Consider the following 24,635-nt stretch of genomic DNA (forward strand, 5'->3'; position numbering starts at 1 on the left):
CCAGTCTTTACCGGTACAAAGAGCCGTATAAGAATGCACATTTGCATGACTGAAAATATACAACTTAATATTATTGATAACTGACGATGATTAATAATAGCATAAATAAAACATTGTACTCACAGACTTATTTAATGGGACTTCTGCTGCTAGGGGTGCAGGAGTCCAGGCTGGGGTGTATGAGGAGCTCAGGACAGGCAGGGTGTGTGGGAGGTGCAGGAGACAGGCCAGGGTGTGGGGAGTATTTGGGAGAGTCCTAGGGCTGATTACTTTACCTGGCTGGGGCTGGGTTGGTACACCCAGGCAGCAGTGACTGGATGAGGGTCTGGACCAAGATGATCCACAGCTGGATTGTGGCCTCTCTTCCTATCCATGCTACTGCAGGAGGGGGGCCATCATGAGCCCTTCCTGCATCCAGATGTGGACCAGACTGCGGGGCCTACCCCAGTATTGGGGCAGCGGACAGGATGCTGCGGCTAGATGAGGGCTTGGCCCTGACTGGGGTCTTGTTGGCCAAGGTTCATTTTAAATAAGGTAAAATAGCATGTCTAACACAAAAGGTTTCAACATTGTCTTTATTTATGGCAGGGATGGGGAAACACTTTTGGGCCATGGGCCACTGACCCACAGGAAAATCAGTTGGGGACCACACACATGTGAGTAGCAAAAAACAAAACAAAAAAAAACCCCAAAACAAAACAAAAAAACCAGCCCCTCTCCAAAAACCCCAACCTTCACTGATTTGGCTCCCAACTGAAATACCTTTCTCCCCTGGTACTCCAGCCCCTTGGCAGGAGGGAGGTTCAAGGTCTGAGACCAGATTAACTCTTCTGGGTTTCCAGGGTTAGTGGATTTTGTGGGGCTCTGGGGTGAGGCCAAAAATGAGGGGTTAAGTATGCAGGACAGGGATGCCTGTGAGTGGGATGGGGGTGCAGGATATGAGCGGGTCATGGGGTGCAGGAGAAGGTGAGGGTGGGAGGTAGGGAGCAGGCTGGGAGTAGGATGTCTGGCCAAGGGGGAGGGTGCAGAAGCAAGCTGTGGGGAGGTGTCTGGCCAGGGTAAGGGTGCAGGAGCAGGCTGGAAGCATGGGGTCTCAGCAGAGAGGATGAGTGTGGGGGGGTGAGTCTGGGCATGAGAGGAAGGGGGGCATTCACTTTCTTTTGCACCCTGCGCAATCCCAGGCATGGCCTCCTGCTGCTCCCATTGGCCGGATTCTAGCCAATGAGAGCAGCAGGAAAACCATCTAGGAAGTGCACCCACGTGCTGCTGTTCCCCCCGCTGGGGGAGGAGGGAAGGGAAGCAGCAGTGCGCACAGGCACTTTTGACTACACTTCTTCCCTGCAAGCCAGATCCTGTGAGGAGGCTCAGGGCTTCCTCCCCCATCCCGCAGGAAGTTGGCGCTGGCACTCCAATATTGCAGGGGCAGAAGGTGGAGTGCCAACATGGACTCCCTGCTGTGGGGAAAGCAATAGGGTGCTGAGCTCGAGCAGCAAAAGAACCATTTCTTTCTCCCTACTGAGCCATATTTGGCTTGGGAGCCGTAGGTTGCTGACTCCTGCCTTATAACAACACCTTTCAGAGCCACTGTTTCAGGTTTTGCAAACCAACGCAGACATCAGTTTATCGGTTACACTTGGGCTGTGTTTTCAAGGCATCAACCATAATATTAACTTTTTATTTTAAGTAAGAGTAAGCTTAGATACTAGAGAACAGGGCAACATGAAAAACAAGTCAGAGGCTGCACCTCCACACATCTGCATAATCTGAGCCCTTGCCTTCACTTAAGTAAGATCAAAACCAATTACTTCCACTACTCTTGAATGGCTAAATGGAGGAAGTTACCCTAATGTCATAATGATCCTTAAGTCCATCTTCCACATGGTTCAAGTATTCATAGATGTCCAGTCGGTCAAGACAGCTTTCCAACAGTGAGTACATACACTCAAAGGCAGCTTTCCTCACATCAAGGCCATCATCCACTGTGTGCTTGAATGGCCCCATTTCTACCTAAAAAGGAGAAAGTGATACACCTGGTCACCAACAGTGAAGAAGGCTCCCTATTGCCACATCTGGGCTACCAACGTAATGCCTAAAAGATGTTCTTCTCCCATCAACCTATTGGCTCAGGAGAGCATCAAAGCATATTCATGTTAATTCCTCATTAACTGTTCAGCAGCAGTGCTAGTAACATACCTCCCGTATCAGTTCCCGTCTGATCTTAGTTTCATTGTATAAGTGGGGTAGGACAGTGTTCAGCAGATCTCGGATTAAAGAAGGCTTATTGTGAGCAGCGGAATTAAACATGGCTAAAGCAACACGTCGAACATTCAAGTCAGGGTCCTGAAGAGTCTTTAAGAAGTCACCTGCAGGACAATAGCATAAACATGTGTTTGATAGCACTAAATGCACTGTTTTAGTAGTTCTCCAAGATCTACCTACTGCTAATCCTCAAAGAGTAACATAAATCTCAGAGGGGTAGCCATGTTAGTCCGTAACTTTAAAAACAACAACAAGTAATCCTGCAACATCTTAGAATCTAACAAAAATATCTATATAGTATCATGAGTTTTCGTGGGCAAAACCCACTTCTTCAGATGAGCTGGAATGGAAAAAATCGGGAACCCAGAATGTATAACAGAAGGAGGATGACCCCAGAACATTTACTAAGACTCATTCTGTAACCTCAGCATGGAACTCTACCATCTTTCTCCCTCTACATTTCTCTGGGGTCAAATTAGATAGTCTCAAATTAATGTGAAAAAAAAATCTTACTTGCAATACCAAATGCCACAGTTGTAGGACCACTATAATGTACCATACCTCACAAGATTTCTATAGGGATTGAAACTCACCTATGCAACCTTTAAGGAGTACATCAATAGGCTGTGGCTGATCTGAAATTGTGAATTTGATTGCAGTTACTACAGTACTTCGTGCATGTGGGGAACCTACAATGAAGAGGGAACATTAAAAAAAGTGTGTGCATTTATATAGTATGCTCTTTACATGTGTTTGGAATGGAAAACATGCTTCTTCATGGAAATATAATAAAGTTTCTTTTTGTATAAGGAATAAAGGAATAGAGAATTTGCCATACTGGGTCAGATCACATCTTGCCTCCAAAGTAATTTCTTGTCACACAGCCCTCTATTTTTCTAAAATCTTCTTTAATACTATACATGACACAACTTTGCACTCTTTGGGTACGTCTAGACTACAGGCTTTTGACGACAGATACTGTCGACAAAGAGCACCTAGACTGCATTCAGTTCTGTCAACAAAGCAAGCCGCTTTGTCGACATGAGAGTGTAGACGCAAACGACAGTGTAGAAGCAATAACGCCTTCTGTCATCAGAACTCTGTCGACAAAAAGGTGTTATTCCTCGTAGAATGAGGTTTACTGCTGTCGACAAAACCACTGAATACTGTCGACATTATGTCGACAGAACTCGGCGGTAATGTAGATGCAGGTATAGTTTTGTCGATAAAAGTCCACGTTTGTCGACAAAACCCTGCAGTCTAGACACACCCTTTGAGACACTTATTTTGGTTAATCTTGGCTGATACTGTCTATAGCCTGGCTTTGCTTCCTCCAAAAACAGATATACAGTACTATGGTCAATTTTTAAAAGATAATCCTCTACAAGATATTTACGCAATGAACAAAAGCATTTCCCCATGCTAATTCTTGTCCTTCCCATTACCTGATGACAGCTGCTTTTTCAGCCTGGGTAGCAGCAGAGATGGATTCACAAGGGCCAGTTTCCCCAGGCATTCAGCAACCACATTTCGTGTCCCCTCCTCTGTGCACTCACAATGGTTGAAAAGCAGAGCCCAAATATCTTCCACATAAGGCTTGAGGCCATCTGCTGGGGAGGAGCTGATGACTTCTTTTAAAGAATGGAGTAGCAAGTATTGTCTCTTGGGTTGGCTTCCAATTTCCTTCAGGATAAAGGGAAGATATTCCTTAAGATTTCCAGCACTGATGTTCCCCAGAGCATAGGAAGCTGCTGATTTCACCTCTTCACTGGGGGAAGCAAATGCTTCCAGGATTACGGTTTTGAGCTCCTTCTGAGCACTTAGGTTCATGGTGCGACCCATCTCTGCCAATGAAAGGAAAGCTAGCATTTTCACAGCAGCACAGGACTTGGGGTTCTTCACATCTTGAATAAACTGGCTCACTACTCTGGTGGCTTCTTTTGGACAGGCCGATGAAAGGGCTGCCACACACTTTGCTACAGAGTAATAGGCTTGTTTATGCAAAGTCACAGATGCCCCACCAGGACTGGAGTATATGGGGCTAGTTAGCTGTTTCATCAGATCTGCATAACCCATGTTGGCTGTCTTTGTTACAACCAGGGCTTGAAAGAAGTCTATGATGGCATTCAGTGCTCCTCCTTGTAGCAATGGTGAGTGGACAAGCTGAAAGAGTTCCGAAAGAACTGAACCGCTTATCTTGGATAAGGAAGATGGATAAATCTTTGCTAAGGTAGTAAGGAACACGATAGCCACCTGAGAAACATGCAGATCATTCTCACTAATTAAAGCAGGAAGTTCTGTCAGCACAGAGTCAATCATGGCAGGCTTGAGGCTATCGCTGTAGTTCTTAATTAATATGTCCAGCGCCATCAAAGTACTAAGTTTCAAGGCACGTTGATTCTTTCGCAAGAAGGATGCCAGAATGGGGAATCCTTCCCCTAGAATAGGTCTTAAATCTATCTTTAGTGGAGAACTAGCAATTAAGGTTAATGCTTTCACTGTTGTCAGTCTGGTTATTTCATTTTTGAGCCTTTCTAGAAAAATCTTCAAGGTTGGCGGGAGATCACCACTTAGATGGTCTCCAAGATTGCAGACGATCTGTCCCATGCAAGAGATAGCCCGTTCTTTCACCTCCTGGTCAATATCAGCAGCTTTCAGTCTTTTTAGCGTACATGAGAAAAGGTCTTTAACATAGGGCTGGGCATCAAACGTGCAAGATTTGTCCAAGGGCCGGATAACTTTCACAAGCTGCTGAGTGACCAGCAAAGCTTCTGATGTGATCTTATAAAAGGGGTCTCCAATACAAGTCACAACAGGAGGTAGCAGTGCCTTAATATGGGGATGAAATACTTCTGGCTGGTGGTTGCAAAGAAGAACATGAAGGAAAGACAGTGTATCAATCCTCATGTTGGAGGAGCTGGATTTATCAGCCAAGGAGAAAATAATACCTGTTCAGGGGAGACATCAACATTATCAACTTCTTTCTTCAAATGATTTAACAAAGATTACAAACAGTTTCTAAAATAATTGGACACAAGCCAAAATAGGTCCCTTTGCTCCACCCTACTGTGGCCATGTCTACACTAGGAGTGCTTCACCCATACAGGAATACCAATCCATGATATTGACAACACACTACAATTGTGGGCATTTAATCTATACTAAACCAGTATAGTCAAGCCACCGCTGACAAGAAAACTATCTATCTATAGAGGTACAAGCACAGCTTTGTCAGTAAAACTACATTGACACGAGATGCCTTCCCCAGCACAGCAATGGCATCACACCACTGACCAACAAAGCAGTGCTGGTAAAAGCTCCTTCTATAGGCATAACTTTATCCTCGCACGCTCTCACAGTAGCTGTTTATATTCTGACTTGCCACTTAGCTGAACACATAGCTAGTCCACATGGCTGTACTGGAGAGCTACAAAAGTCTTTTATAAGCACTTGAACTGGAAAGCTATAAAATCACCTGCCAGTAGCTGCAGAGTTGTAGAAGGAGAAATGAAGTGTGGTACACAGGGTTATATCAAGAAGTAATAAAATGAAACGAAGAAACAACCCATGGTGAGCACCAGGAACTCCTGCCAAGGAGACCCATCTATCTGTGGAAAGTATGGATGTAAAATCCCATTTAATTGGTTAATTGGTAAAACGTAATATTTAACTGGTTAACCAATCGGGGGGGGGGGGGGGATGGAAAGCCAATACAGCCGGCTGGCAGGACCATTGTGGCCGGGCTGGAGTGGACACTGCCACAGGCAGGGGCTGCTCCAGTCCAGCCGGAACAATTCCTGCCTGTGGCCTGCCACAGAAAGGGGCTGCTCCAGGCTGGAGCACCTCTGTCCATGGTTGGCTCCATGGGGCTGGAGTAGCCCCTTGCCCACAGCAGGCAGGGAGCTGTTCCAAACGCCACCCGTTAACCAGAACCAGTGAGCATCACCTGTTAAGGTTAAACTTTCGCATCCCTAATGGAAAGTTTCAAAGAAAGAAGTGGCAATACAGTGGCTTGGGTTAGACTGGACAAAAGTGTTAGAAAAAAATCTGCGTTCGGCTAAGAATAATCCTCCATTGGCGAGGAGGCAGACTGGATAGGTCTTTTCCATATCTAACTTCTATAATATAGTCTGAAGGTTGTTCTTCGAATGAACCATCAGTAAGGTATTTCCAAAAGTCCCTCCTGCCCCTCCTCCCCCCAGTAATGTATTCATATTTTCTATAGTCTCTCGTAAACACACAGGAATTGAAGGACATGGGATGATCAGGCTCAGGGGAAATTAAAAAAGGAGTTTTCCCACATATGTACAGTAAGGACCAGCCCAAGGTCTTGGTAGATATGATGAGTATTTCAACATTCTTTGGATGGGCACCCTTCACACTAATTTACAGGGAGGGAAAGTTAGGTGAAAATGTGTAAATAAACCTCTTCCCCAATAAGAAATTTAAAAACATTCCATGACATTAAAGAGAAATAGAAAACATCACCACTATGGCCCCAATCCAGAGCTCAAAAAAATGAACTGACTTCAGTGGCAGCAGGAGCAGACCCTTTACCTTTTTTCATTTTTATAAACATCCAGACAATGTAGAAAAGCAGGAAAGAGAAATATACACCATAGAGAAACCTTATAGCACTGAGAGTGGAAACTTTAAATGGAGACAACCGTTCCCTACCATCTCCCAGCCAACAAACCAGTTTTACCAGCCATTAATGCAGGAATGTGATCTGCCAGGCAGCCAGGAAGAACATTGGCCAGTTCTGTAAGGAGACTGAAGCACCCTTGCCTTGATTTGATGCTCTTTTCTTTGAGCTGCTTGTGCAAGGCCTTGATTATGTTTGGAACCTGCAGGTTTAGAAAAAAAGAAAAAAAACTTTAATAGGTAACAACCTTTTTGACATAGCACTATGCCAGCAAAGCAATTTGCCAGCTTAGCTACACACATGAATAATTCTGCGTGAGAAGAGAAAGCAATCAAAAATGAATAAATTCAATGGTTTATTAAAGGAAGATGCTAGAGAGTAAATAGGGACACAGTGTGTATGTGTATGTGTGTGTCTGTGCTTCTGTGGAGTGAAGCAGCAGCTATTTAAACTCTTCTAGTCACATATTTTAAGGTTTTTTAATTCTATCAAAATATTTTAAGGCAAACCTTCCCCTCTAGTGCCACAATCTCAAAACACAGCAGTATTGCTTAGTGGATAGCTTGCATGCTTCTCTAACAAGGAGGAAGTGAAACTGAGCAATCAAGTTTCAACTGTCTGAGTTGAACAAAAGGCAAAATTAAAACTGGTGCAAAGTAGAAACAACAAGGAGTTCTGACACATCTTAGGACACGTCTACACAGCAGGGCTAAAGCCAAAATAAGCTACGCAACTTGAGCTACATCAATTGCATAGCATAAGTCGAAATAGCTTATTTTGGCTTTTGGCACTATCCACACAGCAGGAAATCTGAGAAAGAGCTCTCTTCCTCCAGCTTCTCTTACTCCTCATAAAATTAGGGTTACAGGAGTTGGAGTAAGAAGTCCTCTAGCTAGACATTATGTCGAAATAACTGCTTGCTGTGTGGAATAATGTCAGTATTCTCACATAGCCTTAGAGATGTGTAGAAACTAACAGATTTAATAGGGAATATGTTTTTGTGAGTAAAACTTCATCAGATGAGTTGGAGGCAAGAAGTTAAATTTCTTTCAGGTTTAATATCTGAGGACCTGATCCTGCAATTAAATCCGAACAAGTGAACTTTTGTGGAGCTCCAGCAAAGCCAATCCACACAGAATTACAGGATTTACAAGAATTACTACCTAATTATGGGGTATAAATTATTAGCCACACAGATATTTTCTTTTTTAAAATATAGAATTTATTTAGATTAGTTACATTAAATGGGCAGAAAAATATATTTTGGAATAGATATATGTCCTCTTGCTTCAGGGTAAAAGACAATCTCTAACGGATGTGGGCTAGCAAGATGTTTTCTCATAAGCACCACATAAGCTGACTACAGAATTTATTTCATTTTCCTCTGAAGCACCTGAGACTAGCCACTATAGGGCATGGTCTACACTAGATCAGGAAGATCATCTTAAGGTATGTAACTCCAGCTATGCAAAATGAGTAGCTGGAGTCGACTTACCTTAAGCCAAGCTGTAGCAACATCCACACAGCGGGAGGCCGACGGGAGCAAATGCTCCCATCAGTTTCCCTTACTCCTTGCAAAAGGAGGAGTAATGGACACCAGCGGGAGCTGCCCTCAGAGTTTGATGTACGGATCTATACTAGACCAACTAAATCGAACGCTAGAAGATTGACCTCTAGAACGTTGATCTTCTGGTAAGTATAGACATGCCCTAGGAGACAGATTACCAATTAGATGGGAGCCCTGGTCTGGTATGGTGATTCCTACATTGCTAAATTATGTTGACAGTAACCCTTTAGCTTATTCCAGAATATAAAACATAGGTCAAAAAAGGAACATTGCTTCTAACATTTAATTCAACTGCCAATGAACTATGTACAAGAGATTACAAGAACACAAGCGTAGAAAGATATTATGTCAACACTAGCAAATGGATTCTGTAATTATTAGAGCCTGATATGGTATTTAATGCTCTGCACACCTATATATTGTATCCAAAATATATCTGACTTCTAATGGCTTAACTCTGATCTGTTTATGCAGTAATTTATTCAGTGAGTCCCTGAACAAAGACACGTCTGCTTAACTGGAGCAATTGCCACCACAGACAACAGATTTGACACAGTGGCTGAGGTGGTACACAGTGTCTGCAAACCCCTTCACAGCAGTTGGCAGATGTGACTGGCACAGACCATCCCCCTCAGTGGACCTTGGTTCACTTCAGAACACTCTTGGTTTGTTGTTGCTGCTACAGGAGTCAAACAATTATGAACATGCCGACTTGTTACAGCTATGGCTAATTTTAAAAGGACATTCATTTCGCACCTTGATATTCTTCCAGCACATTTTCCTCCTGTGAGCTACCAACAGTCATGGTAAACATGAAGGCTGTGTCTACATTGGTGTGATCTTGCGCAAAAGCAGCCGCTTTTGCGCCAAAACTTGCTGCCTGTCTACACTGGCTGCGAGTTCTTGTGCAAGAACACTGACGTTCTAATGTATGAAATCAGTGTTTCTTGCGGAAGAACTCTGATGGCTCCCGCTCAGGAATAAGCCCTCTTGCGCAACTGTTCTTGCGCAAGAGGCCAGTGTAGACAGGCAACATGAATTTCTTGTGCAAGAAAGCCCTATGGTTAAAATAGCCATTAGTGCTTTCTTGCACAAGAGAGTGTCTACACTGGCACAGATACTCTTGCTCAAAAGCACATCTCTTGCACAAAGGCACATGCCAGTGTAGACGCTCTCTTCTGGAAGAGTTTTTGCAAGAGTTTCTTGCACAAAATCATGCCAGTATAGAGGTAGCCGAAGGGAGTGGCCACACTGTAATTAGCATAGTATTAGATATCCTGCTGAAACAGCTGTTCGTACAACAGTTCTAGCTTGGCTTCCCAGTCCAGAATGGATTGATATTTTCTGAGAATCAGAGAGTGGGAGTGCAGAAGGTAGGTCAATCATACAGCTCTCCTACATGGATCTCAGGAGGGAAAGGTACCTGCCTACAATGCTCAAGGAAACTGTCCTTGAGCATATTAGCATCAGCCATTGAAACACTGTGGTTCTATTCATGCTATAAAATTAGCCAAGTGTAACAGTGAAAAGTGAAAAGTGAAAAGCTGACGTCAAGAAGTTCACACTAAGTTCCCTGTGGCAGGATGGCTGCGCAGCTCCTAACAGCCCCGCCCAGAGGTTTAGGGCTGCCATGCAGAGAGCTTCCTGGCTGGAGAGAACTCTCTCAGCAGCAGACATTCCCTGCTCAAGACAATGAGCATGCCAGTAGGGAAGGGGACATAAGAAGGAAGGGAGGCAGTTAAGTGTGGCTGGGCCGGGAGGGGGACAAAGAGGAGGGGAGTTTGGAGCATGCCTAAAGTACAGGAGAGTAGAGGTTTGATTAGAGCAATCTGATTACAGCAGCTGGGTTTGCCTGCAGCTTCCTGTGAGGAAACCCAGTCCGCTCCTCTAGCTTCCTGGTCTGGGAGAGAGGGAGCAAACCTGGGGTGAGGGAGGGGAGCGAGAGCGGTGCTGGCATCTGTGCAGTGAGGTGGAGACAGAGAGGAGTTTGGGGTGTCTTAACTTGTTTCCATCTGAACTGCAGGCAGCAAGAGTCAGACCCTGTCTGTCTCAGTGCAGCAGCCTTAGCTGGGCTGTAGACACAGGACTCTCTCCTGGGCTGGGGCAGGCTGTACGGGATGCTGCCAAAAATTTAGGTGAGTTAAAAGCTTTTAGGCTGCTTTTGAATACTGGAACCAAGGCCTGGCTTATGACATTTGCATGATTACATTTCAAACAAAGTGTACATGGGTGTTAATGGCTTAAGGCAAGAAAGGAAATGATTCTTTTAACATAATTTGAGTTGTAGATATCTGTAAACTCTGATCTTAATGATTTTTTTAAAATCCTGTGTCACTAGTTAATACATGGTAAATTGTTAAAACTGGAAGAACTTTTACCATGGATCCTGTTTAATTTGTTTGGCCTTTGAATTGGAGTTGGATTCTGGGCAAGTGCTCTGGGGGCTTCTACTCTTCGAGTTAGTGACACACACAAGGTGTAAGTTTCAAACCAGAACTTTTGTCTGTTTTACAGATCTGTTTCATTTGCATAGCATGGATCCTAAACATTCCCCAGAGTGAGCGTATAAGCCAGAGTGAATGTCTTTCACTCTCCTTTCCATTGTCAGTAAATATTGTATTAATATTTTGAAGGAGAGCACGACTATTTCTAGTTGACCCATAATTTGTTAGCATCTTAGAGCTGTATGTATTTTTTAGACTTTTACTTAATGACCATGTCTTTGATTTATTTATATAGCTATTTGCAGTATGCCCTGTTTTGGTGTGTTTACTAGCTTGAGTTTTAAAAAGGACGATAATACATGTACTCCAAGAGTAGTGTTAGTTTTCTTTATTTGATTTCATATTAAATACCTTAAGCATTGCTCCTTGTTAATTATCCCTTATTTTATATATTGTCTTCCATACCTATGGACTGTTTAAAATATATATTTATACCTAGGTTTTTTGTTTGTACTGGCACACCCTGCACATCCACCTACAACCTCAATATTGGTGGTGCTCATAAGACATTTCAATCTGCCCAAAAGAATTTCTCAAGGATGGAAAATGTTAGAGGGAACAAAGACACTGGTTCAAAAGTGCTATAATTCTGGGTTGGGTGGCTGGAGCCAAACTGCAGAACCAGGGAGTCAGTTAAAAATGCTTTTGTCTGGGTTTAGCACATTGAGTTGTTGATGTACACATTAAAATCAACACATTAAAATCTGGTTACACTAGGGTTTGCCTCCTCCTTCAATCCCTCATCTACTCTAGTTTTTTTTACTGGGAAATCTTCCACTATTGCACTGCCACTCATTAGAAAAGAGCGAGAGAATGACTGATGATGAGGCTTTTACACTTCAATCAACACGTTTTCTAGACCTTCTCTGAATTAATGCACCAACTCCACTTACATTCTCACTCTTAGTGATATCTGGGGAGCTGAACCAGAGATAGATTTCTCAAAAATAGTGGGTGTAAACACAGCCCTGGTGTAAAATGATCTCTGCATCCATGCTTAAGTACAATTCCAGACAAGTCAATTGTTGTAAACAGTCTGACTGCACTGGCGCTGGCCAGTGTCTGAAACCAGTTAAACTGGGACAGGACTTGACCTGAATTCAACACCCAGGAGCCTAGTTGCTAGCATGCTTTGAATTGTAACCCACAGTAGATGCTAAAGACAGAACTAGGATATATTAGTATAACTACTAACCTAGATGTGACATCCTTAAGTTACATCGTGTGCATGATTCAACACATTAAACACAGACATATTTTTCCTGGAGCAGCTCTAAGCCTGTCCCCTCCTACCATACTGTACAATATAAACACATTCTGGGTAAACCTGTGCTGATCTCCCATTCTGCCTCAATATTTACACACAGCATTGTGTCCTTTAGGATGGCCTCCCACACGATGACCTGTGAGGGAAGAGGACTGATAACCCCTTCATACAGACCCAGTCAGGCCATCCCATCTACACCACAAAACCACCACACTGGAACTCAGTGACAGCTTGAAAGTTATATGACACCTCTGCCTGTGCTAGAGTACCTCCACATGGCTGGAAAATACATGAACTGTTCTGTGCGTAGACACAGACCATATGAAATCAGTCTTACTGAAAATCTGGAGTAGTCTCAGGAGATGAAAACAACAGATTTTCTGAAATGCGGCTGTAAACCCAAGAATCAAAACAAGCAGGGAAGAGAAAGCTTTCCATCTTTTTTTATTCTCTTAGGCCAGGTCTACACTAAACTTGGAAGGTCAGCTAAAGTATGTAACTCCAGCTACACACCCATTGGCTTCCTTTACCTCTTCAGAACCACGGACCCATCGCCAATTTAGCGGGTCTTCACTAGACATGCTAAATCAAATACCAAAAGACTGATCTCCAGTGCAGCAAGTGAAGATGTGGCCTTCCTAAGAGACCTGAGCCTCCAGATAGCCATGTTCCCTGGCTGAGTTATTGCACACATTTGTTGATGACACTTTTTCCAATTCTTTTTCCACTCCTATTCAGCTTAATCTGGTCTATCACTTTCCCACTCACCTGGTTCTGAAGCATGGTGAGGGGAATCTCTTCCTTGCCTCCTCCGTCAGAAGCATGTAGCCAGCTCTGTATGGGCTGTGTTTGCCTCAGCAAAGAGATATAAGCACAGAAGATGTCAGCTTTGACATTCTCCTCTCTTTCCTTGAATCTGCCTATCAAAACTGGGGAGAGAGTCTTGTAGAAATCCTGAAGGAGGTCATGCCGGGTACTGACAATGGCTTCCAAGCACTTAGCCGCAGACCTGCGAACTTTCCAGCTAATGTCATCGTCATCACTGTACTCATCATCGCTCTCTGGAAACAGCAAGTAGGGAAAAACAAACTATGTTACAAGAGAAACACAGGTAGAGAATCACCACATGCCCAAGACTTTCCCTCTCTCATGTCATTTCTCATCCTATTGAGCTCAAAAGTTAACACAAGATAAACAGATGCCAATAATGAATGTGTTATTGGGAAAATCAGATTTGGGTTATTCTGGACAGTTTTGACAGATAGTCATCAGAACTCAGCGCATTAACGTGGCTAGTATGTGTCACCACAGACATGTGTTGGATAAAGCATCTGATTGAGTCACTATGTGTCAGATCCTGTGGCCCTTTAATGCCTGAAGGCTCATTAATGTTATACAGCTAATTGGAGCATCCACTCTTGCTCTCATTGTAAGGTTTTGTGTTTGAAGGGGGAATAAGGTCTTGAGTTCCATTTATTTTAAGGCCAGAAGTGACCAGAAGGGCAATCATTATGATGCATGATACAGGTCACAGAACTTCACTCCACAGTTCTTCCATTTTACCCCATGACTCGCAGATGAGCAGGAGAATCTCTTTTAGAAAGGCATCTTTATCCAGAGACTCCGAGTGACGAAAAGGTAGCACATCCCTTCGCATGCTGTTCCAATGGTTAACTACCCTCACCATTAAACGTTTGTGCCTTACATTCCATTTGAATTATTCTAGCTTCTGCTCCTAGTCATGACACCCTGTGCAGCCACAGAACTGGCACACTGTAGTGCCTGAAACATATTAAGTGTACAGCTGATGCAGCTTGGGCCTAGAGCATGACTCTTGTTCTCCCTATATCACTACCTCAATCTAGCCTTCACCCACGCCTTTAAAAAAAAACTACTACAAAAGACCTGGATCAGAGGCAGTGTCAGATGTGATCTTCATGCTGACATTGGCTACAAGACCTTCCTTTAAAAGGCTTTCCATTTGGATTTTAGTGTCACTATTTTATACTGCTCTGTTTGGGTATTAGTTTGGGAGGCAGCAGCTCAGCAGAATGCATTTAAAAGCTCCTCCAAATACTGCCTACTAGAACTAGGAGTTCTCCTCTTCACAGGTGAGCACAAAGCTGCTAGCACTAAACAATCCCTGGAGGAACGAATATAGACATATAACTGCATTAAAGCCACCAGTTCTAATAGATAAATGAAAGACCATCTAGGGAATGTCTGCAAAGCAGCTGGGAGGATGCTTCCCAGCTTAGACAGACAGATATACACTACACGTTAAACCTCTCTAGTCTGGCATCCTCGGGACCTGACTGATGCAGAACCAGAAAATTTGCTGAATCCTGGGAGGTCAATATCGTCTAGCAGCATTACCAACACTTCTACTGCTTACTGGTGGAAGACTGTTGCTCGTAGAAGGCATTTAGGGATAAATTAGAGCTAAATAACAGCACAGAACCCTGAGAGCCAGGACTGGTGGCTGCAAACAAACTTTAGGGGATTGCGGGAAACTTGGACATACCCACGATAAGTGGCCATCCGGCTGACTAAAATCATGCCGGACCACGGATGTTGCCAGACCAGAGAGATTCAACCTGTGGTTTGGCTTGAGGTAGCACCTAAAAATAACATTGTGGCTGCAGCAATGCAAGCGGTGGCTTGGGCTAACCACCTGAATACAATCTCACCTGCCTTCCTGGGCATATACTCAGGCAGCCAACCCAAGCTGCTACCTGTGCCCCCAGTCACACTGCTGTTCTTAGCACTCCAGCAGCTAGCACTGTCTGCCTGTTCACATTGGGAAGTACCTTGCCAGCTGCTGTGTAGACAGAGTTGATACCTGCCTTCTTGTGGTATGCTTATAAAATAACCTTATGCGTATGAAGAATCTCACTCAAATGCAGGAAGTGGCAATCTGAGCATCATTTATTGGCACTGGCATTTTGGGGGGATTATTTTGAATTTGGGCAATCTCAGAGGCAGCCAGTAGAGATACACCAGTGCTAGTGTACCGTGGGCATGCTGTGTCAGACACCTGCACTCACTCAGAATAGCAGAGGCTGCAACTCTTCAGTCTTGCTCTCCCTTGGGCTAGTTTATGGTGCCAGTGCTAGCAAATCCTATCCTTTCACAACAAGAGATGTCAGTGACAAGTGGATCAGTAAAGACATAACAGGAAAGTCCTAGGTTTGGAAATGATTAGAATTACAGCACGGACAGAACTGAGCAGCTGTATACTAATTATGGTCAATGCAGAGACATCGTGAGGACAAAGGTAATGCCACATAGTGTGAGTGGGAAGGGAAGAAATGGATCCCTGGGGTACTATGTCAACAGTTCTACTAAGCATAGTCATCCTCACAAGCAGGCACCTTGCTCTTCATCTTCCCCATTTTCAGTTTCCATCATTTCTTCCTCTTCTTCCTCCTCTTCCTCGTTGTCATAGTTGTAATTTGGGTCATAAGTAATGTACTGCAGGCACAATCCCATCACACTAGGGATGTGAGAGCCAATTTCCTTTGGACACCTAAGACGACAAATTTAACAAAACCTAAGTTTAACTAGAAATAAGTAGTTTTTGTATCAATCATTGTAATTCAGCCCACAAGATCCCAAAGTGTTTCACACAACTAACTATATACCCACATTAAACAGTCAAGTTTCCCTTTCACCACAGTGGATGAAGCAGGCTCATGTTTGAATCCACATGAGTCTCCAAGAAGTGAGCTTCAGACTCTCATTCTCGACTACTTGAGCGATTCCCCCTTTAAAAATCAAAAAGCAATGTCCCGCAGTCCCTTCACAAGAGCACCATTCCCACCTCCAGATCCCACTCCTGCTATAGACATCAAAAGTCTGAGTCAACTCCCTCTCACTCACCTGATGGACTCAAACATCCTCCAAGAACCTACAGTAGGTGAGGTTCAGTCAGAGTGGCCACTTGTCACACGCATATCATTTACAAATATCATTGTACACTCCTGGGTCAAGAACCTATTCTTCCACATACTGGGGAAAACACCTCATACATCCATGATACTATTTGAATAACCCAAGTTGGTTTGTAAGGATAGATCTTGTTACAGGACCAATGTTGCATCTTTCTCTCCCACAACAACACATATAGGAAAATATTCCACTCAGTTTAGTTTTCCTCAAACCTCTTTGCACATGCATTTGTCAGTGAAGGGCAGTGAAGCAGAACTTAAGCACATATTATTCTCGAAAGCACACACCTTCTCACAAAAGACTCGAAAGCCTGAAAGCAGTATTCCCTCAGCTCATCATCCTCCACGTTACAGTACCGAACAATTAATGAAATGATCTTCTCCAGATACTCCCCTGAAAGAGACGAAGTAAACAGCAAAGCATATTGCTCCCTCCTTGAGCTGGCTGCTAAAGGAAGAGCCTTGTTACCAGCCAGTCATTTCTAGAGCCTGGCAGAACATTCTCTCTCTCTCTCTCACTGATTATGTGTCGTGAACAGCCTGACAAAATTTCAGCAGACGAAATTTTCATACATAGGCGTTTTCATACATAGGCGTTCTGGAGAGACAGAGATGATCTAATGGTTTGAGGATCCCAGATCTGACCGTGCCTCTGGCAAGTCACTCAAATATTCTGTGCCTCCTTTTCCACATGTGTAAAATGAGGTTAATCATGCTGAGCTACCAAAAGGGGGCGTTGTGAGGATTAATCAGCATTTCGGAAGCGGCTGCAAGATCTTGAAATGAAAGGCTTTAGAGAACAGAAATGGGCATCCAAGACTAATGTGTGGGCCACACGAGTGGCTCTCCTTCGTCTCGGTGGGCTGCATTACCAGTGGTGGCAACCTGCGGCCTACCTGCAACCGGTGTACTTCCCCTCTGGTAAACCTCATCCCAGGAGGCATACCTGGGTGGTCGACAAATACCTTTGATGTCGACCCCCGTGCGTCCAGACTATCGCGCTGAGCCGACAAACAGCTGATCAGCTGTTTGTCGGCTCAGCGCGGCAGCCATGTAAATTTAAATGAAGCGGCGATTATTTAATTCGCCGCTTCATTTTACTTTGTCGGGTAGCCTAATCTACATGCCTCTGGCGACAGAGGCATGTAGTCTAGACGTACCCTAAGAACCAGAAGCAGGAGGAGAACACTGTGCTAACTACCAACGCACCAGAAAAATAACTAAAATACTTCTTTTGATAACTACGAATGAGCAGCTCTAACATGCAGCATGTGTGTGAGTGTGTCTTTGTAGATAGCTTTCCAAGCTTCTGGACTTACCTATGCGGTGCCCAGCCTGCCTGCTGATACCCGCGATGCACTGGATGTATGTTCTCGTGGTAGAAGTAGACTCATTCCTCTTCAGTTCAGCTAACAGGTGCTCCATGAGCTCTGAGAAGATGCTTCCATTGCAAGTCAAGACCAGGTAGCCTAGGGCAATGATGGCCCTCTTACGCACAGCTAATCTGGGGCTCGTGAGCTGAGGAAGGAGGCAGTTCAGGATAGAGGAATGAAAAGAGTAAAGCATGCCTCCTAACCTGCAATCACAGAGGCAAGACAACATGAGAAATTAGATCTTGAGAAGGAAGGCTCTCTTAGCTCGTATAACTGAAATGCAAAACAAGAAAGCTCCATAAATGAGGACAAACACATTACTAGCAAAAACAGTGTGTTTTAGTTTAAATCTAAAGTTGTTCTAGCAAAGACTGGGAGGGACCATTTTCTCCCATCTCCTTGATGCAAGAGTTTGATTTAAGCAATATGCCTTTGCATGGCCCAGTTTTTTGGGTGATAAAATCAAGACTGCAGCTGACAAGTTTATACACAGTGCAGTGCTGTCATTATGAGATATGCTTGTGTTATGTAATAAGAGAAACAGCCAGAGAAATTGCGTGTGATGAGATCACCCATGCCAAAATAGAATTTTCCTTCTTTCTGCCCTTCCCACCTCCCCAGAAAACCCTTATGCCCATTGGTCACCCATTCCCTGGGGATCCCGCAATGCTACCTGTATCCGTCCAAGTGTAGAACACATATGTACATTCTCTTAGATCAGATGGGTGATCAGACCTGCCCAGACATTTCCCATCTGGCATCCATCCCAATCCTTTCATTTATTTAATCTTCAAAGTAACATTAGATAAACAGAAAAGAGTCACAAGCAAGCAAACACACTGTACAGTCCCCTGCCATACACAGTTGCTTGGAGGAAATCCTTTTGTACCTGCTCAACATATCTGACAGGATGTCAAGAGCCTCTAACTGCACGGACACATCCTCTTGTTTCCCAATGGCTCCCGTCAGCTGAGCTGTGATTTTTCTGCACACATTGGCTGTCATGGTGGAACCTAAGAACAGAGAGGACTTTCAGCCAACATTTTTTCCCAAACCAGTTTTATCTCCCTGGTATTCAGAGGTTATAATGCACAGCCCCATAGATGGGAGCTGAACCACAGCAGGTGGCTATCTTACTATGGGCCATAATGATCTCTCCCAGTCAAAAAATCTCCATCAGAAGATGACAGAGTGCTTAGGAGTAGATTGTTAACTAACGCTACCCTTGTGGGAAAAGGAGGAAACAGACTGGGATGATGAAAAAGGCAGGGATGACAGCCTCCCTGGGGTAAGATGCACTAACCCTTTGAAATGGCTGTCTTTCCTCAGTGATGCCTGGACTCCATCAGCTGCCTAAAAAGCAATGCTCCCATTGGTTTTTCTGCCCATGCAATACCATGTCCTCCTGGAGGTGGGTGCAAATCCAGCACAGAAGTAAACACTGCTAGAATATAATTTCTGTGCGAAAAGGGCGTGTTTAGATAGGAGCACCATATAGGCAGACCTGTATCCTGACTCCAATTTTTCCAACTCCAATCACCTTCCTACTCCAAGTGGGAGGCAACAGAATTGCCAGGCCCCTGGGCAAGGTGTGTTTGTGGTGGGGGAAAGCTGAGGTCAGCTCCATGCCTCTGGAAGGGGAGTTGCCTCAGGTGGAAGGGGCAAGCTCCTTCTTCTGTCCCCACAGATGCAATACTAGGCCCAACCTTTGGGAAGGCGGCCCAGGTGAGCTAGTTACTACAATAGGACTATTTACATTAAAACAATGGCTCTCAAATATTTAAAATCTGGCAGAGATTGAAAACAGTCTGAAATCTATTTGCATGAACAATAATTCCATCCTGTACAACTGCAAGCTCAGAGTCTATGATAGCAACGTCACCTTGGCTACCTGGTGTGCGGGGGGGGGGGGGGGATGTCAGATGCATGAGAGATGGCATCAAAACCCAGAGGCTGCTAAAGAGATAGCACAAATCTCAGAGGTATCTTGCTAAAGAACTATTATTTTTACTGGATACTTAGGTCAATATGGTTTTTGTCTCATGGCTGTAGAAACTGGGCAAAAGGGGCAGTCTGGAGAGGGCGTCAATAATAAAAAGACACAGGCAGGGAAAAAGGCTGTACATGGAGGTAGTGAATGGATAAGTGCTGCTAAGATCCAGACTACATACAGATTCACGTTTGTGGAAACCAGAGTGAGCAGCCCACCCGGTCTTCACTATAGTTTCTCCCAGTAATGGTCCTCAGCAACACCATTTGAACCCAGAGTTTATTATTTCAGACTATCATGGAGATGGGGTCATTTGCAAAATTTAGATGAAGGGTTCAGATTTCAAGCACCACCGTTTTTCAGATGATCAGATCTCGGGTTTCGTTTTGAGCGCTGTTGTTAATTATAACCTTCAACTCTTTATTCATTACATTGTAATTCCCTACCCCTGTGACTAGATCTTTGGAAAAGATCTTTGGAAAAACCCAAAATAGATTTTTCCTTCTTTTGCCCTTTCCTGCTATTACTAACAGCACGGCGCAGGGGGAAAGGGAATCCCACAGAACTTGAGATTCTAAACTCCAAATTGTCCTCTGCTTCCTAAAGGCTGAACAGGTTCTACCGTATTTTAGGGAGAAATTTTACCTGTAGATGCTGGAGGCAGCTCTGAGATAACTGTTTTCAGACCAATACTGGAGATGTCCCGGAGCTGTTCCTTGTCTGACAACATGTTTGTACAAAGCGTGTCCACGATAGTTTCTACCTGATACTCTTTCACTTTGCTGACCAAAGGGCCCAAACTACAGAAATAAAAAAAGATGACAAACCAAATGAAAAGGAAGCCATTTTCTAAAAACCACACTTCAAGTCAAAAGAAGAATGATTCAGTGGATTGTACCAGGGATGTAAGTGACTAGTGACTTGATTAGTCCCCTCCCTCCCCGCCCCCCCGCATCAGAAAAAGGCAGCAAGGGGGGAGGAGCAGGAGCTGGGGAGAAAATGCCTTTTAAGCCAGTTTCCCCCCCAGCACCGTCTGGGGGTAGGGGAGCAGGGGCACAGTGGGGAACTGGCGGCGCTTCCGCCTTTGAAATGTAGCAAGAACAGGGCTCTTGCTACATTTCAAAAGCAGAAGTGCCACTGGGGACTCAAGCAGTCCCCGGTTGCTGGCCTCGTGCTCCCTGCGCACTTTACTTTTGAAATGTACAAAAGTGGGGCTCTTGCACATTTCAAAGGTGGAGGCTCCCTTATCAACTAATTGAGAAGTTAATGGAGATTCCATTGTCTATTCAATTAGTTGATTAATCTAAATGTAACATCCCTAATTTATAACAAATAAGACTTTTTTCACTGAATGTGCAGTTTAATAATTGACTGAATTATGACACGGAAGTCATGTTAGTTCTTTTAAGACTGATATCCAGGATCCATTTTTAAATGGTATGGAAAATAACTATTTCCATATGTAATTTACCTCCAGTTGCCCTCTGCTGTATAGGGTAAGAACTCTTCCTTCTTTATAGTGTAAGAGCTGGAGTTGATTAACCAAATCCAGTATTCAATTTCCCCTCTTAAGTTGGTAACAACATGAGATTTTCTCTAATGAGTCTGCTCTTCAAAATTACACATGGAATAAATATCAGTAGAATATTTGTGAACAGTTAGTTGCAAATATTTGATATTCAAAGTCTGAGCTGTGTTTGCTAGTTTTGATTAGAGAACTGAGACATTACCATGTTACTTCTCTAATCAGATAAATGTAACTATTCAAATCAGATTTTAAGTTTAATTCAAAAGTCATTCATTTTCCATGATTATTTTGTACGATGTCATAGAATTGGAAGGGATCTCAAGAGATCATAAAGTCCAGTCCCCTGCCCTCACAGCAGGACCAAGCACTGTCTAGATAATCACTGATAGATGTCTATCCAACCTATTCTTAAACACCTCCAGAGATGGAGATTCCACAACCTCCCTAGGCAATTTATTCCAGTGTTTAACCACCCTGACAGTTGGGAAGATTTTCCTAATGTCCAACCTAAACCTCCTTTGCTGCAATTTAAGCCCATTGCTTCTTGTCCTTGACTCAGAGGCCAAGAAGAACAATTTTTCTCCCTCCTCCTTGTAACACCCTTTTAAATACTTGACATGACAATTAGCTGTTTCCACAAACTTTCCACTAGCATCTTTGGTTGCTAAACCATTCAGGAAATACAAACAAGAAAGAATAGGAATGCAAACACAAGAAAATAGGAATGCAAACACAAGCAAAGAAAATGCAATACATTAAATTAATTTATATGAATGTTTTTTTTCAATAATTTTTTTTTACTGAAATGAACAGTCATAGAAATGTTTAGCCCAACTGTATTAGTGACAATGCACTGCTCTTCTGTTGCTTAAGTGACTTGTTCACATTCACATGAATCAGCCACAGAACTTCTCAATCCTATGCCTTAATTGTAAGGAATTCTTCTGCCTTCCACAGGTCTCACCTGGAAAGTAACTCATAGAAGTGAGCATCTCCTTTATGGAGAAACGTTGTGAGCCAGATTCTGCAGGTTTTATTTGGAGAATTATTTCTATGGGCATTTGACATCAGAACCAACTAAATTATCAAGTTCTCCAAGAATGTTCTACTGTTTCCTGTGGGCTGGCTTTACCACACCACATAGTATGGGGACTTAATCAATAACATGCCCCTTTGTGTAACTACTTTTTTGTCAGTTCAGAAATCTGTGGTATATGAAAGATGATGTCATACTATTTTCTCTGTATGCATCTTTAAATGTGAAAGATTCTCCCAGTCTGATGCGGGAATAGCATCTGCCATTTTGAATTCCTGCTTCAATACAAATGCCTGATGTGCTGTACAGTCATCTTGTTCCGCAGGGTTTAAAAGAAACCCTGCCAAGCTGTTACACCAAAACGAAAATACACAGATGACCAACCCTCAAAGATTTCACATTCCACAATAATATTCTTTCGATAGATTGCAAACTAGGTGCAGAGATTTTAATTTATCACACTTTGTTACTGACCACCCACTTGAAAGGGGAAAAAAGTCAGTTTCAAGAATGCTAATGCTACACATAAACTGGGACTGGAATTTTAGTAAATTCGTAAATTTGGTTAAAAAAAATGGTGTTTCCTTGGGACTTTTATCAAGGCCAGTTGTATATCTAACTCATGAAGAAAGAGTGATAATTATTTTTGAGAGTCCAAACCCCTATGCAGTACCTTACTAAAGTTTATTCAGATGCACGAGCTGAGCCAGATCTGGTTCTTATGGAAGCAAAAGCAACACTCCCTTTGATTTCAAAGGCAACTGAATGGGACCCTTAAATTAAGAATTCGTCATGTAAACAATCTAACTACTATTAAGAATTTTTATATTAGAAAGTGTCAGTGTTATGTATTTGTTTGCAATATTCATGACCATCCACAGCTGGTAAAGCCCCAGAAAGTCTATGAAAAAAGTATCTTTACCTACAGTGTTTTTTCCTCTATTTGTCAAACCTCGTATTTTCTTTATTGTGATGCTAACTGTGCAGAATCCCAGGCAAATCATTTAATTTCCATGTCTCAATTTCCCTATATATAAAACAGGGATGATAGGTAGTTTGAGATCCATGGACAAAAAGCACACACATTAGTGCTTAGTCTTATATGACTTTTCAAATTGTTGTACAGGCAGTCCCCGACTTACACGGATCCGACTTATGTCAGATCCGCACTTACGAACGGGGCTTTTCTCGCCCCGGAGCTCACAGGCGGCGGGTCACCACCCGTGTCCTCCGGGGCAAGAAAAGCTTCTCCCGGTCTCCCTGGTCTGCTGGGGGGGTCCAGCAAAGCCGCTGGACCCCCTCAGCAGACCAGGCGGACAGGAGCAAAGCCGCGGAGCACGCCCACAGCGAGACAGCCCGGGCGCGCCTGGGCTGTCCCGCTGCGGGCGTGCTCCAAGGCTTTGCTCCCCGTCTCCCTGCAGACCAGGGAGACGGAGAGCAAAGCCGCTGAGCATGCCCGCAGCTGACTTGGGGACGCCTGGGTTTCTTAAGATGAATCTGTATGTAAGTCAGAACTGGCATCCAGATTCAGCCGCGGTTGAAACTGATCAGTTTCAGCAGTGGCTGACGCCAGTTCCGACTTACATACAGATTCAACTTAAGAACAAACCTACAGTACCTATCTTGTACGTAACCCGGGGACTGCCTGTACTTCAAAAGCATCATCTGGATTCTAAATATCTGTTTTTGTTTTGATCACTAAATTAAAAAAAATATCCTATCCCCAAAACAGGCTACATGTGAGCTCACAGTGTTAACTTGAACAAATGCTAGTCTGTCAGCAGACCTGTCATGGGTCTGGTACACAAAAAAGGAAATAAATGGAGGGCAAAAGCTACAATAAAAGACTTTCAAGAGTTTCATCTACTGTTCCTACAAAAACTATTATATGCTCATCGCAATAATTCAGCCCTTTGCACACCACTCTCACCGTAACTACAGACTGTCTCTGCCTTGCATCAGACAGGAAGTGTTCAGAAGGAAGATTCAAGAAAGCTACAAGACTGTGTGTACCCAGGGCTCTATTCTGAGGAATTTTCAGATTCTTTGACAGTTTCATCACTTTTAATAAGTATGGTGCCCATACAGTGACTCTTACCACTTGACAGCCAAGTTCTGCACCTCTCCGTTTTTGTCCTCAAGCAATTTTAAAAGCATTTTCACAACTTTCTTCTCACTGTCTTCATCCAGCTTTATGGAATCCTTCTGCAGTTCCATCATCAAGTCATTGGTGGCCATAAATCTGAAGCAAGGAATATCAACAATAGGTTGGCTAGTATGTAAATAAAGATACACTTCACAGAGATCAGGGTGAAGGATAAAATATAGTATTCACATGGCACTAATATGGAATGTGTTTTACAAACCATAACTAATTAATTCCACAACTCTCTGGTGAGTTAAGAAAATAGTTTCCCCATGGAACAAGCAGAGGAACTTAGGCAGAAGGCATTGGTTGCAAAGAATTCAGCTAATTCATAACAAGTGAGCCAAGATATAGGAGAATTTTAAGTTAT

The 24,635-nt window shown here is 43.4% G+C and overlaps 1 protein-coding gene across 1 annotated transcript in view; it reads right to left on the minus strand.

Annotated features, from left to right (window-relative positions):
• Positions 1-24,635, minus strand: part of LOC102455902 (cullin-associated NEDD8-dissociated protein 1-like) — a 35,830-nt gene that overhangs the window by 5,590 nt on the left and 5,605 nt on the right. The window contains exons 4-15 of the mRNA XM_025189572.3: positions 24,218-24,361; positions 20,201-20,355; positions 18,455-18,578; positions 17,512-17,768; positions 16,481-16,586; positions 15,617-15,771; positions 13,011-13,303; positions 6,965-7,106; positions 3,705-5,207; positions 2,853-2,948; positions 2,194-2,363; positions 1,843-2,007 (exon numbers count right to left, since the gene is read on the minus strand). Of these exons, the coding sequence (XP_025045357.2) occupies positions 1,843-2,007; positions 2,194-2,363; positions 2,853-2,948; positions 3,705-5,207; positions 6,965-7,106; positions 13,011-13,303; positions 15,617-15,771; positions 16,481-16,586; positions 17,512-17,768; positions 18,455-18,578; positions 20,201-20,355; positions 24,218-24,361 (3,310 nt within the window). The remainder of the gene's footprint in view (positions 1-1,842; positions 2,008-2,193; positions 2,364-2,852; positions 2,949-3,704; positions 5,208-6,964; positions 7,107-13,010; positions 13,304-15,616; positions 15,772-16,480; positions 16,587-17,511; positions 17,769-18,454; positions 18,579-20,200; positions 20,356-24,217; positions 24,362-24,635) is intronic.

This window comes from Pelodiscus sinensis, chromosome 11 (genome assembly GCF_052426305.1).
Source record: "Pelodiscus sinensis isolate ZL-2025 chromosome 11, ASM5242630v1, whole genome shotgun sequence".
In the NCBI taxonomy this organism is placed as follows: domain Eukaryota; kingdom Metazoa; phylum Chordata; order Testudines; family Trionychidae; genus Pelodiscus; species Pelodiscus sinensis.